A 19,939-nucleotide genomic window follows, 5' to 3' on the forward strand; every position below is an offset into this window, starting at 1 on the left:
GTCGAGGATGACTTTCTATTCAACACCCTCTCCGCCACCCACAGCTCCTGCCTATGCTCCCTGGTATGCTTCGGCACGCAAAAGACATCTTTAAGGAGCCGGTCAAAAGTAGGGCAATCACACCAAGGGTGGAAAAAAAGTATAAAGCGCCTCCTACAGACCCTATTTTCATCACTACACAGCTGCCACCAGATTCTGTTGTTGTAGGAGCAGCTAGGAAAAGGGCCAACTCCCACACATCTGGCGATGCACCACCCCCAGATAAGGAAAGCCGCAAGTTTGATGCAGCTGGAAAGAGAGTCGCAGCACAAGCTGCAAACCAGTGGCGCATCGCTAACTCTCAGGCACTACTTGCGCGCTATGACAGAGCCCATTGGGATGAGATGCAACATCTCATTGAACATCTACCCAAAGACCTACAAAAGAGGGCAAAGCAAGTGGTTGAGGAAGGACAGAACATTTCAAACAACCAGATACGCTCCTCCATGGATGCAGCAGACACAGCTGCAAGAACAATAAATACATCTGTGACCATCAGAAGGCATGCATGGCTACGAACGTCTGGGTTTAAACCAGAGATTCAGCAGGCAGTTCTCAATATGCCATTCAACGAAAAGGAACTGTTCGGTCCAGAAGTGGACACGGCGATTGAGAAACTTAAAAAAGACACGGACACTGCTAAAGCCATGGGCGCACTCTACTCCCCGCAGAGCAGGGGAAATTACAGCACCTTCCGCAAAACACCCTTTAGAGGGGGGTTTCGGGGTCAGGCCACACAAGCCAGTACCTCACAGGCAACAACATCCAGTTACCAGGGACAGTACAGGGGAGGCTTTCGGGGCCAATATAGAGGAGGGCAATTCCCTAGGAATAGGGGAAAATTTCAAAGCCCCAAAACCCCTACAACTAAGCAGTGACTCACATGTCACTCACCCCCTCCACACAACACCAGTGGGGGGAAGAATAGGTCATTATTACAAAGCATGGGAGGAAATCACTACAGACACTTGGGTTCTAGCAATTATCCAAAATGGTTATTGCATAGAATTTCTACAATTCCCTCCAAACATACCACCGAGAGCACAAAATTTATCAAAACATCATTCCGAGCTCCTGGAGATAGAAGTCCAAGCACTATTGCAAAAGAATGCAATCGAGTTAGTACCACACACACAAATAAACACAGGAGTTTATTCACTGTACTTCTTAATACCAAAGAAGGACAAAACGCTAAGACCAATCCTAGACCTAAGAATACTAAACACATACACCAAATCAGACCACTTTAACATGGTCACACTACAAGAAGTGTTACCATTGCTGAAACTACACGACTACATGACAACATTAGACCTCAAAGACACGTATTTCCATATACCAATACATCCATCGCACAGGAAATACCTAAGGTTTGTATTCAAAGGAATACACTACCAATTCAAGGTACTGCCTTTCGGTTTAACAACCGCACCAAGAGTCTTTACCAAATGTCTAGCAGTAGTCGCTGCACACATCAGAAGGCAGCAAATACATGTATTCCCGTATCTAGACGACTGGCTAATCAAGACCCATTCGTTAATAACGTGCTCACACCACACAAATCAAATCATACAAACCCTCTACAAACTAGGGTTCACAGTCAACTTCGCAAAATCCAACATTCTGCCATGCAAGGTACAACAATACCTAGGAGCCATAATAAACACAACAATAGGAGTAGCCACTCCAAGTCCACAAAGAATTCAAAATTTCAACAACATCATACAACGCATGTATCCAACACAAAGAATACAAGCAAAGATGATATTAAAACTCCTAGGCATGATGTCTTCATGCATAGCCATTGTCCCAAACGCAAGACTGCACATGAGGCCCTTACAACAGTGCCTAGCATCACAGTGGTCACAAGCACATGGTCACCTTATAGATCTGGTGTTAATAGACCGCCAAACTTACCTCTCGCTTCTATGGTGGAACAATATAAATTTAAACAAAGGGCGGCCTTTCCAAGACCCAGTGCCACAATACGTAATAACAACAGATGCTTCCATGACAGGGTGGGGAGCACACCTCGATCAACACAGCATACAAGGACAATGGAACGTACATCAAACAAAACTGCATATAAATCACCTAGAACTGCTAGCAGTTTTTCAAGCACTAAAGGCTTTTCAACCAATAATAGTTCACAAATACATTCTCGTCAAAACAGACATGACAACAATGTATTATCTAAACAAACAAGGGGGAACGCACTCAACGCAATTGAGCCTGCTGGCACAAAAGATATGGCGTTGGGCAATTCACAACAAAATTCGCCTAATAGCACAATTTATCCCAGGGATTCAGAATCAACTCGCAGACAATCTCTCTCGATCACCAACAGGTCCACGAATGGGAAATTCACCCCCAAATTCTGAACACTTACTTCACGCTCTGGGGAACACCTCAAATAGACTTGTTTGCGACAAAAGAGAACGCAAAATGCCAAAACTTCGCATCCAGATACCCACACAGGCAGTCCCACGGCAATGCCCTATGGGTGAACTGGTCAGGGATATTTGCCTACGCTTTTCCTCCTCTCCCTCTCCTTCCTTATCTGGTAAACAAACTCAGTCAAAACAAACTCAAACTCATATTAATAGCACCAACTTGGGCAAGGCAACCCTGGTACACAACGCTGCTAGACCTATCAGTAGTACCCCACATCAAACATCCCAACAGGCCGGATCTGTTAACACAACACAACCAAAGGATCAGACACCCAGATCCAGCATCGCTGAATCTAGCAATCTGGCTCCTGAAATCCTAGAATTCGGACACTTACAACTTACCCAAGAATGTATGGAAGTCATAAAGCAAGCCAGAAGGCCATCCACCAGGCACTGCTATGCCAGTAAATGGAAGAGGTTTGTTTGCTACTGCCATATTAATCAAATCCAACCATTACACGCAACCCCAAAACATGTAGTGGGTTACTTGCTTCACTTACAAAAATCTAACCTAGCTTTCTCTTCCATTAAAATACACCTTGCAGCAATATCTGCATACCTGCAGCCTACCTATTCAACTTCCCTATATAGGATACCAGTCATTAAAGCATTCATGGAGGGCCTTAAAAGAATTATTCCACCAAGAACACCACCTGTTCCTTCAAGGAACCTAAATGTTGTCTTAACTAGACTTATGGGTCCACCTTTTGAACCCATGCACTCCTGCGAAATACAGTTCCTAACATGGAAGGTTGCATTTCTCATCGCCATTACCTCTCTAAGAAGAGTAAGCGAGATTCAGGCGTTTACAATACAAGAACCTTTTATACAACTACACAAAAATAAGGTCGTCCTAAGGACTAATCCTAAATTTCTACCAAAAGTTATTTCACCGTTCCATCTAAATCAAACAGTGGAACTTCCAGTGTTCTTCCCACAGCCAGATTCCGTAGCTGAGAGGGCACTACATACTTTAGATGTCAAAAGAGCATTAATGTATTACATTGACAGAACAAAGAGCATCAGGAAAACTAAACAGCTATTTATTGCATTCCAAAAACCTCATGCAGGAAACCCAATATCAAAACAAGGTATAGCCAGATGGATAGTTAAATGCATCCAAATCTGCTACCTTAAAGCTAAACGACAACTGCCCATTACACCAAGGGCACACTCAACCAGAAAGAAAGGTGCTACCATGGCCTTTCTAGGAAACATCCCAATGCAAGAAATATGTAAGGCAGCCACATGGTCTACGCCTCACACATTCACCAAGCACTACTGTGTAGACGTGTTATCCGCACAACAAGCCACAGTAGGTCAAGCCGTATTAAGAACATTGTTTCAGACTACTCCCACTCCTACAGGCTGAGCCACCGCTTTGGGGAGATAACTGCTTACTAGTCTATGCAAAACATGCGTATCTACAGCGAAAGATGCCATCGAACTGAAAATGTCACTTACCCAGTGTACATCTGTTCGTGGCATCAGTCGCTGTAGATTCGCATGTGCCCACCCGCCTCCCCGGGAGCCTGTAGCATTTCGGAAGGTACCTTCAACTATTTGTATATATATTATTTTAACCTTAAATAGGTACATACTTAGTCACTCCATTGCATGGCCACTATTACTACAATACAACTCCTACCTCACCCTCTGCGGGGAAAAACAATCGAAGATGGAGTCGACGCACATGCGCAATGGAGACAAAAGGAGGAGTCACTCGGTCCCGTGACTCGAAAAGACTTCTTCGAAGAAAAACAACTTGTAACACTCCGACCCAACACCAGATGGCGAGCTATGCAAAACATGCGAATCTACAGCGACTGATGCCACGAACAGATGTACACTGGGTAAGTGACATTTTCATTCCTTCTCAGATATTTGTCTTGTGAAGTAGTATGTATGAAATTTAAAAATGTAATTTTTCACTATTTTAAGTTTTATTTCAAATTAACTGAAACGATTTACCTTTTTTCCAGGAGCAACACGTTACACAATACCAATATCCAAAATGCAGCACTTACATCTCCAAAGATACCTAGAAATGTGAAAGCTGTTGAATCTGAACTTTGTGTAGCAACACAGGACAATCACAGTAACACAGAGAGTGAGGAAAGGGTCTGCTGCACTTCACTGGTCACGCAGGACGTACCAGAGCCCTCCATATCAAACAAGCAACGGCAAGCTATCATCATTGCAGATTCCCCGAGTCCAGCAGTGAGCGTGATTACTATCAGCAGTGACACTGACGAAGAGGACACAGCACAAAAGCCTTCACTCAGAAAGTATGTTTTAAAGTCTTGTTTAAAATGCTAATCTTTCATTGTGTTGCAGAATGGAGCGATATAAGCATTGGAATGGGTTCTCTCAGATTGCCATTAGATGTTCGCCCATCACTGGACAGACTTAAGTTGTACATTTTGCAACAACTTATGCTAGAATGAATGTTCCATTAACATGAGCTCTCTTAACATTCTAAGTAAATGAGATCTTGTAATTGGATTCAAGAAATCAACAATAATCTCCATTCATGGGGACCCGTACATAATTACAGTATATTATGGCTTCTACTGACATTACTATTGGTAATTTCGATTTACAAATGTAATATATTTGCACAAAACTATTAGTTTAAGAGGTGTAATTATTTGCTTACATTATTCCGCCAACTAGTGGTTGGGTTCGGAAAGTTGCCTTCTATTCTAGTCTCACCAAAACCACTCCCGCCCCGCCAGTACCCCCACCCCCCTCCACATGGGTGTCGTCAACCACCATTTAGTGCTTAGTCTGTCCTTAGTGTGATGTCAGACGGTGCCCCAGAAGTTCCTGTGCGTGGTTTCCATCTTGATATAAGTTTTTCTGTTATTGGGTCTGGAAGCATGACGGAGGAGCTCTGAGAAAGTTTGAAGAACAACGTTGAAGGAAACGACGAGAGGAGAAAGGGAGACCTTACCGCTCCCCACTGAGGGGGGAAGCTGCTGGGGAACCAAGCACGTGCTGTCGGAGAACACAGCAGAGAAGCAGGAAAACTACTCTGAACACTCGAAGGAGAGGATCGGATCCACCAATCACGGAGAATGAAGGCAGAGCAGGCAAGAATAGGCCGAGGAGAATACTCCTTTAAAGTTTTGCCCGAAGTGCCACCACAAGTTTTCAAAAAGGGGACCCCCCATGAGGTCTGCAACGTCTGCATGCCCAAGTACCACAGAGATGAAGTTTGCGAAGCATGAGGGGAATTTGTACCAAAGACTCTAAATGCATGACGCAGGCAAAACTGCAACACCCACACCATGTCCCAAAAACAGGAATCACAACACCATGGCCTCTTAAGCAACGACGAGGCGAATGTGGAGGAGCCCGAAACAGCGAGAGGGTGAGACTCAGATGTCGACATGCATTAGACTCAAGCGGAGAGGATCCAACTGCATAAGAAGGGGTCGAAGGAAGGAGGTTAGGCTGCCTTTCAAGGGGAAAGAACTAAAACTGCTCAAAACAGAGGTAGAAGAACTGCTCTTAAAAAGAGCCATATAACTCGTCCCAACACGAGAGGGGTATAGGTAACTATTAATCTTATTTCCTGGTGCCAAAACAATACCTAATTTTGAGGCCAATCCTAGACCTTAGGTTCATAAACAAATTTATACGAACACAGCCCTTCAAAATGACAAACTTACAGGAGGTAATCCCTCTACTGCAGAAGGGAGATCACATGGCTACCCTAGACCTAAAGGACGCTTACCTACACATCCCTATGAACAGGGGCCACAAGAAATAACTATGGTTCGTCTTAGGCAAGGAACACTACCAATTCACAGTGCTGCCCTTCAGCATAAAATCTGCGCCAAGATTTTTAACCAAAGTTCTCTCTGCAGTAGCAGCACACTTAAGAAGGAAAGAGATCCACATTTACCCATACCTGTACGACTGGTTAATAAAGGCAAGATCAAGGTGAAAATGCAAGAAGGATGTACAAACAGATATACAGACATTACAACTCCTAGGTTTTACCATAAACCGGAAGACGTCTTCACCTCACCCAGAGGAAGTGAAACTAATCCTAAGAGCCACACTGAACTCCAGGATGGCAAGGGCATACCCATCCCAGAAAAGGATAGAAAGCATTAAGAGTCAAACTTACCTCTACCAGAGGAGTCAATCTCTGACAGTGAGGACAGTCATGAGACTCTTGGGAATGATGGCATTGTGCATACCATTCATCCCCCATGCAAGATTACTCATGTGGCCCATCCAAGAATGGATCTTAGCAAATGGTCGCAAGCCACATGGAGCTGGGAGGATCTAGTGGTTGTCACAGCAAGGGTATAAAAAGAGATAGTTATGGAACACAGCAAACCTAGCATATGTAGGCCCTTCAAAACACCAGCTCCTACTGTGACCATAACCACTGACTTGTCACACAAAGGATGAGGTGTTCACACGGGCCCTCTGAAGGTACGGGTCCTATGGAACAACTCCGATGAGGTGAAACACATCAGCCACCTGGAACTGAAGACAGTCTTACCAGATTTTAAGGCCTTTCTGTCACACTTAACAGGAAACAGTTCTGATATAAACGGACAACACAACCACCATATTCTACCTGAACCAACAGAGAGGAACAAAATCCTTCACCCTGTCAAGGCAAGCCCAAGACTTCTGGCGCTGGGCAGTACCGCACCAAATAACTCTACAAGCGATTCACCTACCAGAAGAACTCAATACAGAGGCAGGCTAAGCAGAAAGAGAACAACTCACACAAGCGAGAGCTAAAGCAGGAGGTCATCTAAGGAATTTTCAAAACCTGGGGCACACCAAGCATAGACTTGTTCACAACAGCAGCAAATGCGAAATGCCAACACTTCGCCTCCAGGGAATGCCCGGTCAATTAACTGGACACCTTTCCTGTAACTCCCCTAGTCCATAGGGTGCTTGAGAAAGCCAAAGACTCAGGGACCAAACTCATCCTCATAGCCCCACAGTGTGCAAGACAGGCCTGGTACTGTGATCTACTGGAGATGTCCAGGGGACAAATAATTCCACTGAAACCAGTGAAGGATTTACTAACAATACAACACTGGCAAATCTACCACTCAGAACTAGCTGCACTCAACCTAGCAGCTTAGCTTCGGAATAACTAAAGTTCGGACACCTACAACTCTCTCCAAGAACAATGGGAATCCTAATGGAGGCAAGGAGATAAAGCACACAAATGCTGCACTCTAAAAATGGAAACTATACATCCATTGGTGCACAGTCAACAATAAGATGGACTTGAACACCTCAAGATACAGTGCTAATATCTCACCCACCTGCTAGACTGTGGCCTCACCTATGCTTCGTTAAAGGTACATGTGGCAGCAATAATAGCATACACTAGGGGCACATCTGGAGCCAGCCTCTTACATCCATGGTAGTACAGAGATACAGAGATTCCTAGAAGGATAAAAAAGAATAGCATCCCCAAGATCGGTGCCAATGCTGTTATGGAACCTAAACACAGTGTTAACACAACTGATGACAGAACAGCTCGAATACATGCACAAATCAGATCTGAAGTCAAAGTCTCTAAAGACTGCCTTCCTAATAGTATTCACATCTGCGTACTAAAAACACTAACGGTATAGGAATCGTATTTGCAAATACACAAGGACAAAGTGGTCCACAGAACTAACCCTCAATTTCTACCAAAGGTAATAATGCAGGTCCATGATAATTAGAGCAATACTACTGCTGGCTTTTTTCCAGTAGCCAAAGACACAAGCAGAGAGAGCCGTCCACACTCTAGTCATCCGGAAGTCCCTAATGTACTACTTACAGGAGACAAAAGCTTTTTTGCAAAGGAAACCAGCTTTTCATGTCATTTGCCAAAGCAAACAAGGGCTCACCAGTATCCAAAGCAACTATCAACAGATGGATTGTCAACTCCATCCAAATTTGGTACGAAAAAGCAGGGAAGCAGCTAACTACCCACGACAAGAGCGCACTCAACCAGAAAGAAAGGTGCCACACCGGCCTACCTGGCAAACGTACCAGTTGAGGAGATCTACACCACAGCGACCCCACATACTTCGCAAAACACTATTGTTTGTACATCCAAATGAACAAAGAAGCAGAAGTAGGGCAGAATTACTGTGACACCTATTTGCAACTCATCCACATTTCACCACAACCTGCCTGAAGGAGGGGATACTGCTGTATAATCTAACGCACAGCATGTGAATCCAGAAAAGGATTCATGCTGCAAAACGAAATGGTATCTTAACTGTAGAAGTAGTTTTGCAGCTTGAAGAGTTTTCTGAATTCACATGCAACCTACCCACCTCTCCAAGAAATGGGATAAGAAGCAAACAGGTGGGAGAAAGAAAAAAAAAGTGAAACCGAAGAGAAAAAAATGAAAAGAATCTGAAGATGAAAGCCATGCACAGGAACTGCTGGGGCGCTGTATAACGTCACACAAAAGACGGACTAAGCACCAAATGGTGGTCGACCGAGGAGAAAACAAAAAAAGACTAGAATAGAAGACAACTTTCCAGACCCAACCACTAGAGGCGGAATAATGCACAGCATATGAGTCCAGAAAACTCTTCAAGCTGCAAAACTACTTCTACAGGTAAGAAACCGTTTCATCTTCCGTCGGGGTGCAGTAGTTCATCCCTTGTAGACACAATAATCTCCATTGTTTAGCAGTATCCTCCCTGGCCATTTAGCAACCAGTATGAAACAGCAGTTTATCCCCACTCAACCAATCCCATCTCTAATGAACACCCAAAAAGACCTTTCGGGGTCAGGTAATAAATATTGGCACCTGTACGATGGCATGGACCAAAATATTTAAATCTGAGGACGTTCCCAAGTCATGACCAACAGAGTTCTTATCCTTGATCCATATCGAGTGGAAGCATCTAGACGGGATCTCTGGGGGCTGAAGGTAGTACACTCTGTGAACTAATTTGGCCTCAAGTGGGTTATGCACCAGGGTGGGGTTATGGGGCTGTTTGTATGACTCCAGTGCATGGCGTATCTAAAGGAAATGAAAAAATAGTTTTTTATGGCAGTCATACTCCGTCATCAATTCCTTCATTATCAAAGAGGCCCAGAAATCACCTAAGGTCAAATGCCACTTCTGTCCCAGAATCAAATCATTTAAGCAGTGAGACTGATGACATCCATGTTCGCTCCACAGGGAGTCAACTACGCTTTTTCATCCATGCAATCCATTTTAAGGCCTTAAACCCACCTCAAGCTTTGAGGTTGAAATTGGCAGACAGTCCTCTAGTAGTTTATTATAGAGGAGCGCCAACACTCAGTTTGTCTACCCACTCCAGTTCAAGTCTAATGGCAGGATTGTCTCTGAGCAAAAAGCCAGCCATTGATGGGGAGCTTCATCTTAGCCCAGTAATTTATTTGGACATCCGGTATTCTGTCTCCCATACCACAATGACTGGACACATTTAGCAAATGCAGCATGTGGGACCCTCCCCCTTGCCCCTTCCTCCCCCACAGACACACAGATAAGAGAGGAGACTAGAACCACAGATTACTTAAAAAAACAAAAAAACAACAACAAAAACAAAAAGTGGGCAAAGGAAATATTTAATTTTGTAACATTCAAAGCAATTGTAGAAGATAACTCATTTGTAAAGGGTCACCATTCCTGTGATCAGGACCAGGGTTTACCCCATGCTGCCAGTTGTTTAAATTTAGCCAGGAATGGCTTTATGTTCAATTTCCAGTATATGGCCTGCCACAGCGAGATCTGACAGACAAAGTATCTGGTATCTGAAGGGAATCTATGGTAGCTGTCTGGCCTGGGCCTTCTCATCGGACATCCCCAGTGGGACCATTATCAACTTATGCCAATTCAATAGTGACCAACTGTTGCAGACATTCCAGATATAGTAAAAAGTAATCTGTATTTAGAGATATGTGGTCCTCAATGCCTCCACCCAGCCCATTCCCTAGACCTCAGCATTTCCTATAATCCATGTCACCCAGGGTTCTATCGCCAAAGGGAAGAGGAGTGGGGAAAGCGGACCTCCCTGTCTCATCCCCCTCCCTATCCGGAATGATTTATATGTACTCCTGCCCAGGGGGAGAAGTAGAGTAGTTGAATGTGCGATATGAACCTCAGACGAATGTTTATTTTTCTCAGTACCTGCCACATAAAGGCCCATGTCACAGAATCAGAGCAGCTGGTTGGGGGAGTCAGCATACACAGGCAAGTGCTACATGTAGCTTCTGAATACAGTGGCTGGTCCCATGTAATGGCATGAAACCGTTTTGATCTGGTTGTACCAGCATTTGTATCGCCCCAGCCAATCCGGTGGCCACAACCTTGATTATTATTTTCACCTCAATGTTAATAGGCACAGCCAGTAGGATCTTTGGCAAACTTAAAAATAACTGCTATTGGTCTCCTCCTACCCCCCAATCCAGGTAAATAGGGACTCTGTACATGGCCTCCAGTGGGTCAACCAAGAGTCTGGCAAACCTCTTATTAAACAACAGGGGGGGTTGGAACCGTTGAGGCCAGGGTTTTTCCCTAACTGCATGGTGTTAATTGCAGTATATATTTTCTCTGATACTGGTAAATTCACTGTTTGACTTTATCCACAGTACACTCACTGGGAGACCTAGCATGATGGGTTTATCCCTTTCATGATCAGGGATAGTGCTGTTATGTTACAGTCTGTATATTAATCTGCAAACACATCCGCATTTGCGGTTGGTGTGGTGACTGTACACTACCAGAGGAATTTCATATGCCACCAATTACTTGATGCTCTAAGTGACAGTTAGCTAACCATTTATCAGTTTGCCTGTCTTTTTCCCCCCACACTGTACAAGCAGAGTTGTGAAGACACCCATGTTTGTCTGGCCCTCCCTAGTAACTTTTCTTTAATGGGTGTCCTGTTTGCCTCTATTTGTCTTCTCCCCTCAGCCCTCCTAGCTTAAACCTCAACTCCATTGCTATAAGCCTGTTGCCCAGGTCAGTTATGTCACGGTTTTCATGTCTGTGGTGCCAGTTAGTGTGTGAACTAATGTGTCTCTGGATGATCACCTTCAGAGCCTCTCCCAGTGTCATTGCAGAAGGGACAGAAGCCTTATTAAAAGCATAGTCCTTTTCGATTCCCTCATGGACCAGGTCTGCAAAGTGGCCATCTAACAACCTACAGGAGTTCAGTCACTATTGAAACCGTCTTCCCCCCGCCCCCTCAATCTTGGGGAGCCCCATAACTGTCACTTCCACCAGAGAATGGTCAGACACCTAGGAAGTCTGTTGGAGGGAACTACTCCCAAGAAGTGATCCGATCTGGGATGTGACCTGTAAGCGCCAGAGTTAAACTATAATTCCTAATCTTGGATGGTGCAGACTCCACACATCAGTCAACCACTGTGCAGAGGCCCATCCCTGTATTGGGCTCTTGTGGTCTTTGGCTTTTAGGGTTATAACGTTCAGGTCTGGATCCATAATGATTTTGAAGTCTTTCCTAAGAATCAATTTACTACACAGGATTTCCAGAATGAAATTGGGCATTGAACTCTGTGTAGCTCTAACCATTGCCAGTGGCACATAAGCTTTCACAAAGGACCATGGGGTACCCTCCAACAAGCCAGACAACCCCACCTAACGGCTCATAGGATCAGTGTATTACACTGTGATGGCGAAGGGGAAGGATCTGTGAATTAAAATAGCTACATCGTGAAGTTAACCCGGCATGAAATACCTGGTATATCTGTACCTACCTAGGAACCTGCATCTTGTACCTGAAAAGTAAGTATCCTGCAAAAGGATTAGCTTATGTCCATGCTCCTAAAGGTATTCCAGTATCGCGCCTCTCGTTATTTTATTATGCAGTCCATTTACACTCCACAATTTGGAACTCTGACAGTGTCATGTATGATGTATTTTAGACTTTGATGTTTTTTAGACTTTGCTGTTAAAGCAAGTGTGTTGTACTTGTGTGAAGTCAAGTGCTGTCTGCTAACTGAAACAAAAAATAAACCCAACACCCCCCACCCTATAATTCCTAACATGAAGCATAACTCATCCGCCATCTTCCACCTAGGTCAAAGGAGTGAGCTGTCCACTTCCTACCAAAGGTTGTCTTTAAATTGTGACTATCGTCAGTGAAAAAACTGTAGATTGGTGACCATATTTGGCTAGAGAGAGAGAGAGAGAGGTCACTGCTTCCATCTACACCTCTACCCAAACATTACCTGTTCAACTCCCTTCTTCTGGCATCTGTCTCCTTTTCTACTCCTCTGTTGCCTAGATCCCAGCAGTGTCTTTTGTCCGCTGTAGGGCCTGAGATGTGGTGTCGTCCCTGTCTCTGTCCCTGGCACTAACGCTGTTCAGGAGTCTATGGTTATCAACCCATTCTTCCCCCAAGTCCCAAATGCTCTCTGGAGTTTTGTAAAAGTGCTCTTCTCCTTGCTGGATTTCTTTCATTTTTAGCAGGATAAAGCAACATGTATGTGAGCTCTAGCGCTCCTAATTTTTGTTTTACCCGCAGAAGGATTTGCACTGCTGCTGCACCTTGGAAGTATAATCGGGCAACATTAGGCTCTTCGAGGTGTTACATAGCACCTATCCATGCTCATGTGCCACTGAAGTATTGTGCCTGTCCGAATAGTGCAACATTCTCGCACTCGTTGGGCGAAGAAAAGCAGGTGTTGTGTTGGGGGGGCCTGAGCACTAGGGCTTGATGGGCAGAGAGAGAGGACTTAAGAATGGAGCCAGGCTCACTATAAACTTGCCGATGTCACACCGGACTACCTCTCAGATGATCCCTTTCATCAGTGCTGTCCTGGACATAGGCTGGTTTTGGGCTTATCCTCCTGAGCGGCGTGTCCAGGATATTCAGGCTGTTAATGTTTCAGTCTATCCTGGTTTACGGTGAGGATGACTCCTAGGCTGCTGGGCCTCACAGCCTCCTGCTTCATGTTGGTGACACATGCCAGATGGCAAATGCGGGCTCTGCAGTGAGACCTGAAGTTCCAGTGGGCGCAGCATCAGGTTAATCTCTCAGACAGGGTCCAGATCTCAGTGGGAACTGCGTGAGATCTGCAGAGGTGGCTAATGAACTGTGATTGGGTCAGAGGCAGATCGCTCTTCTTTCCCCAGCCAGATCTAACAGTATTGACAGATGCATCACTCCTGGGATGGGACGGCCACCCAGGAGAGGTGGAGATCAGAGGTGTATGATCTCCAGTGTCTTCTGGCCTCCGCATCAACATGTTAGAGCTCCAGGTGATCAGACAAGCATTGAAAGCTTTTCTTCCCTCTCTCAAAGAGAAGGTAGTGCATGTGTTAAGGGACAACACCACCACCATATGGGTACTGCAACAAGTAGGGTGAGTTTGCGGTTTGTCTTTTTGCAAGTGGCTCTGCGCCTCTAGACGTAGCTGGAACAGCACGGCATATCTGTGTTGGTTCATCATCTGGCATACTCAGAACGTCAGAGTAACAAACTCAGCTGACAATGCTTAGTCGATCATGAATGTCGTCACCATCCGAAGACTGCACAAGGTCTCTCTCAGCAGTGGGGAGAGCCTCGGTTAGGTCTGGTCACTTCCGCAAAGAACACACAATGTTTGCGGTTTAGAGCATTGAAGTTTCCAAGGCAGCACTAGCTCAGTGACGCTTTTTGTCTCGAGTGGCGGTCAGGCCTCCTGTACGCCTTTCTGCCCATACCACTTCTACCCAGATTTATCAAGAAAGACCGGGCCCACGTAATTCTTGTGGCTCAGGAGTGGGCATGAAGAGTCTGGGAACCTGAGCTATTGAGCACGGCCATCAGTTCTCCGATCAGACTGCTCCTTCTGGAGGATCTTCTGTCGCAGCAGCAGGTGAGGGTTCTTCACCTGAATCTGCCCAGTCTCCACCTTCTTGCATGACGATTGAGTGGTGGCAATTGACAGCTTTTGATCTTCCATCCGAAGTCTGTAATGTTATCTTGGCAGTCAGTCGTCCCTCCACCAAAACGGAATACGCCTGCCGTTGGAAGAAATTTGTGGCATGGCGCACAGACAAGCCTGTTGACCTCCCTCTCTGCCCTTCTTTCTGAGGTCCTTTTGTTTATACTTTTGTTGGCCCAGCAGGGCTCTGCTTTGGTCTCTCTCAAATGTTGTCTGCAGTCTCTGCTTTTTCATAGCTGGGTGATCAGCCTTCTTTGTTTCAATCCCCTATTGTACATGTTAATCATGTTTCCTTTTTATCCATTCATTATGCCCCACTGGGACTTTAATTTGGTTCTGACATTCCTGATGTGTGCTCCTTTCGAGCCTCTCCACAATTGCCCTCTTCAGGCTTCTCACTTTAAAAACAGCCTTTCTTGTGGCCATTACCTCTGTCATCTAAACCTCCCTAACTTTCAAGCTATCCGACAGAATGGTGCTTTGCACACAGACCTCCTTTCTACCGAAAGTGGTTATGCCCTACCATGTCGGCCACTTCATCACCGTGCCTACTTTTTATGCACCCCCACACCCTTCTAAAGAAGAGGAGAGATGCCACTCCCTGGACCCAAAAAGAGCGTTTGAATTCTACTTTGATCGTGGCGAAGAGTTCCAGGTGGATGATCAACTCTTAGTTGCTTATGTCGGTGCGTAGAATGGTCGGGCAGTGCAGAAGACCACTATCTACAGATGGGTCGTACTGTGAGAGTAAAATGTGTTACGCATTGGCTAAAAAGCAACACTGTGTGTGCTTGCGTGCTCATGCTACCAGAGCTAAAGCTGCGACCACTGCAGTTCCAGTGCTGGACATCTGTCAGGTGGCAACGCAGGCATCCCTGCACATGTTCAGCAAACACTACTGCCTAGACAGTTAGGACTGTAGCGTTGGGCACTTCAGTCCTGCAGGACTTTTTGGTGTGATCTTGCTTCGCAGAACCACCTCTGGGGATGGTATTGCTTGGGCATCTATTCTAGGGCAAGGAATCTGCAACTAGATGTATCTATCAGATGGACAAGTTACTTACCTTCATTAACGCCTTATCAGGTAAAGACAATATCTAGTTGCAGATTTTTCACCGACCCACCCATCCTCCCCACTCTGAACTGATTTCTAGAGACCGGGACTTCCCTTTCAGGGCCCTCGTTTTGATGCACCAGTGGTCAGTGTTCTTGCTTCTGGCAAGGAAAGTTGTAAAAAGAAACTGATATCAGCATGCTGGGGTGGCACGTATATAGAGTCCCCATCATCATATCCAGCGCCCATGATGCAAAGCCGATCGACGCCACCCAATGGTGTGCGGGGGGCACTGCTCAAGAAAAATCTCCAAGAGCTAAACTGACGCCTTGGGTAAATTCTAAGGTAAGAAATCTGAAACTATATATTGTCTCTAACAGATAAGGCATTACTGAAGATAAGTAGCTTGTCTTTCTGGAATTGAACACTAATCCTCTGTCGTATGAATAATTATTTTTAAATCTTTTGCTTGCAATCGTCTGCTAGAGTCACTGAAACGTAAGCCTGTGTATCAAACTTTGCTTATACCGTTACATTTTATTGAGGGTAGAGTTGTTGGGAGTCTTCAACACCATTTCTAAAGCCAGTGTCACCAGTTTGACTTAATAAATCTTCAACCGTTTCTGTCCTTATTCCCGGGCTTAATGCTGTTGCAAATAAAATAATGTTATGGTTGTTTACAAATCAGTAAAACTAAATAAGGCAACCTTTTTGCTTTGCCATCAGTTATTCACATGGTTAAGCCTCTGCTCATGTCACCCATGCCTATGTTTATGTATTCCTTTCAGTGGATTTAGCAGGGCAGTATTGCGAAACTTTCTATTTATTTGCTCTCTGCTGTCTCCGCCTCCCCTCTCACTCTGCTCTGGGGATCTTAGTTATGTGGATATTGCTTTCTGCAATTTAAAAGATAGGGTTGAAGAATAGCTTAAGCAATGTTTTCTCTTTGTGCTGGACTTTGTAGTCCTTAAGGCAACAGGATCTAAGGTCTTACATTTAAGAGTTACTTTATGGTGGTGCATCATAAATGAATGTAGGCAGCTCCTTTCTGCCTATGTTGCTGTGAATGCGGTGGAAAAAAAGCAGAGGACAAGAACGGCATGTGCTCCTGTGGAGTGCTGGAAGAAAAGAAGAAAGCAGTTCACTGGTGTGGAGCTGTGGAAGGACTAAACTCATCCAATCAAAAGTGAGTTAAAGAAGCTATGCTTCAGGGAGGGACAAACGCAAGAAGAGGAACGAAAGCCGCTGAATAAGAAGCATGCAAATTAGATTGACAAAGTTTTCCAGTGGTTAGCAGTGTCCCGACCCAAAGGCCAGCGTAAGTATTGGTATAATCCACAGTCAGTCTTCTACAACAGACAGTTTAAAGTAGTCTGTAGGAGGGACCTAAAAGTTGCCCAAGGAGGCAAGCAGGACATTGGGGGCCTAGATGTAACTGCTATTAGGTGCTATTGAAGAACTCTTCTAACTCACAGTGACCAAGGCAAGGGCAGTTGCCGCCTCTTCAAAAGGAAAAATGCAAACAATTCCCTTCTATTTTGAGGAGGCATGAATAGTGGTAGACATCTTCAGTGACGGCGAACTATTTGGAATTCTCACTGGCCAGTCTATTCAAAACTGAAAGCTACCTGCAGAGCAGAACCGCTTCAGGCTGCCCTCAACTAGAGGTAGGAGACATCTTCGGTAGCCGTTTACTGCATAGGTCGAAGGACTGTTCCATGCTATTAAGGATAATCACTCTGTACATTTGTATCTGGATAAATTGCATGCAAATGTATTATAATTTAATAGGTGGAGAATCTTGTATAAACACGCTTTGCCAAACTTAACTTGGTGGCCTGAAATATCTTGTGTAATTTCTTGTAGTGTACCCTTTGTAGGTCTGTAACTGCAACTTATGAACCACTTGCAGATTAAAGAAAATCAGAAAGGGTGAGCTTGGAGAATACTCTGAGACTTACACATAGGAATCTGGTACTGTGAACATTGCACTTGTTACCAGATGTGGGCTATAGGAAACTGACAGGACACAAAATTGACGCATCTCACGTTACATATTTTGAGCTGTGGCATTGCACATTGAAGCCATAGGGAAGGGCCCAAGTACTTGGAGAGACTTCAAATTGTACAAATTTTCTTAAGTCCAACATCACAGGCAAGTTACACACTGAAAGATTTTTGGTGTGTACAGGCATTATTCGGAACATGTTGATTTTTCAGGGTTTTCCAGCGTATAAAGAGACAATTTGTAAGTACTAAATATGTCATGATTTTCCTTATTTGCTTAGTGTACTCATACGGAGCTCCATCAAAGCCACATACAAACACATGCATTTGCTATCCTGCCTCATTACAAAAAGGTTCTTCCTCTGGTTAGGCCACTTCGTACACAGTAATGCTCTTGCTCATTGTATCTGCAAGAGTGGGAATAGAAGTCTAATGAATAAAATAATTATTGTTTAGATGAGGAAAATGTAGAATGCTTGAAGGAGCAATGCGATGTGAAATAAGGCAAAGAAATCAAAGACTGACTTTTTTTTTTTTTTACTTTTGTTTCCTGCAGATGTAAGGGCACCATGGATTGCGAGGCCTGCCAGAATACTTTGAATATTGATCGTGTGTGCTCTTTAAGCAGCCCCGACAGCTCTTTGAGCACCAGCTCGTCAGAACAATCTAGCCCATCTCCCTGCAAGAGATCCAACAGGTAAAATGTGTGCCATTTTACTGTTTTGTTCACAGTAATTAAGCAAAACACTAAATTAAATGTTGCTTAGAATATAACTATAAAATAATTAAAGTATTTTAAAATCTTCAAGTTTTACCTGCTGTTTGAAGTTACTTAAGGAAAAAAGGGCCAATAAGGCAGTAATGGTACTGAAGGCAAGAGTACTGAAGGAACACTGCCATTGGCTTGATACAGAATGCAGTCAAAATTAGACGTGCATGGCAAACTGCAGAAGCAGCAGCCCCTTTTTAAGATCTAGAGCTGCCGTGGGTTGTGTATAATAAAAACCAACAGTGTAAACAAAAGGAAATCCTGCTCTCCCTATGGGGCAAATTTGGAAAGACTGGCAGAAATGAGATTGAAAGGCACTCCAGAATAACAGTATGTTCCATGTCATGTGTAGCTGTAGATGCACATGCTGTGCATAAGCTCGCCATCTAGTGTTTGGTTCGAAGTAATGCAGCTTGTTTTTCGAAGAAAGTTTTCAAGTCACTGTATCGAGTGACTCCTTCTCCCGGTAATACTGAGCATCTAGTCCTATGTTAGACTGTTTTTCAACACCATCTGGTTCAGATGGGTGTTCCTCCCGCTCAGAGTTCTCTGCTCCAACAGTCTAAAACGGGATTCTTTCCATCTCTCTATTGTCGTTGGTATTGTTTCCAAACGCGTATTTCTTAATATTCAACTCTTGGGTCCTTTTTCAACACTTGGAATCAAATATCTCAAGCCTTTTGGGGACACAAAGGCCCGCTCGGGCCCTCCTTGGGCCTTCCTTTTACATGTGGTATTGAACAATGCAGCCCTGATGGAACGTACTCCATTCCGATATTGTCCTCAATGCCATCCTAAGTTTCCACACACCGACCAACACCTGGTGTGTAATTTGTCTTTCACCAGACCACACCGACTAGACCTGCAAAGAATGCCATTCTCTTCGGTCAAAGAAGACGTTTAGAGACCGAAGAGCTCATCAAATGGAAATGGTGTCGCAACAGATATGATACACCGGACATTTTCGGAGATGAGCACACGCAAGAAGATTTGGAACAAGCGGGTAGTCTTCTCTATTCAGGATTCTGACTCGTGCAGTCGGACATCGGGAGTCAACCATTGCAACCAGCACAAACTGCAAGTAAAAAGACCCCTTTCCCATTGGATAAAACAACCACGAAATAGGTCATCGGTCCACCACTGCCTTTCAGCCATGGTCGGAGCTGAGAAATGTATTTAGAGCCCTGCATACCAACTCTGCACCGAAAAAAGCCAAAGAGAAATCTTCAACATGGACCTCAAGTATCTCCATTTCAGTACCGACAAAACAAAAACTATGGTGCCTTCGGTGCCAACCACTTCAGTACCGAAAAAGAAAGTCAGCTACCATTTCAGCACCGAAAATCTTCCATCCGAAAAAACCTCCAGAATCAAAAAAACACCAAAAGACTTTCAGTGACATTGAACAGTCTATAACATCCCCTACATCACAGGTGGAACCAATTTTTAAGTTATGAACATTAGGCAGCGCCGACTTCAAATTCAACAAGGAACAGGGAGGATTATAACATCACCTCTGCCACCTCTAAAGAGGAAATTAACTTTTGTAGAAAGTCTTGATTCCTCTGCACCTCCAATCAATACTTCTAAAGAAAAGACTTCTTTTCATACTTGTACATCTCCACCTTTACCTACTTTTCCACAACATACTCTACCAACATCTCCCCCTTATTTAAGGTTCACACCACCTTG

General features: G+C 44.4%; 1 protein-coding gene across 4 annotated transcripts in view; it reads left to right on the forward strand.

Moving 5' to 3' along the window:
* Positions 1-19,939, forward strand: part of HIPK3 (homeodomain interacting protein kinase 3) — a 323,948-nt gene that overhangs the window by 241,430 nt on the left and 62,579 nt on the right. For all 4 annotated transcript variants that reach the window (XM_069223525.1, XM_069223524.1, XM_069223527.1 and 1 more), the window contains exons 12-13: positions 4,475-4,780; positions 18,035-18,175. In XM_069223525.1, the coding sequence (XP_069079626.1) occupies positions 4,475-4,780; positions 18,035-18,175 (447 nt within the window). The remainder of the gene's footprint in view (positions 1-4,474; positions 4,781-18,034; positions 18,176-19,939) is intronic.

The sequence above is a fragment of the Pleurodeles waltl genome, chromosome 3_1 (genome assembly GCF_031143425.1).
Source record: "Pleurodeles waltl isolate 20211129_DDA chromosome 3_1, aPleWal1.hap1.20221129, whole genome shotgun sequence".
Classification (NCBI taxonomy): Eukaryota; Metazoa; Chordata; class Amphibia; order Caudata; family Salamandridae; genus Pleurodeles; species Pleurodeles waltl.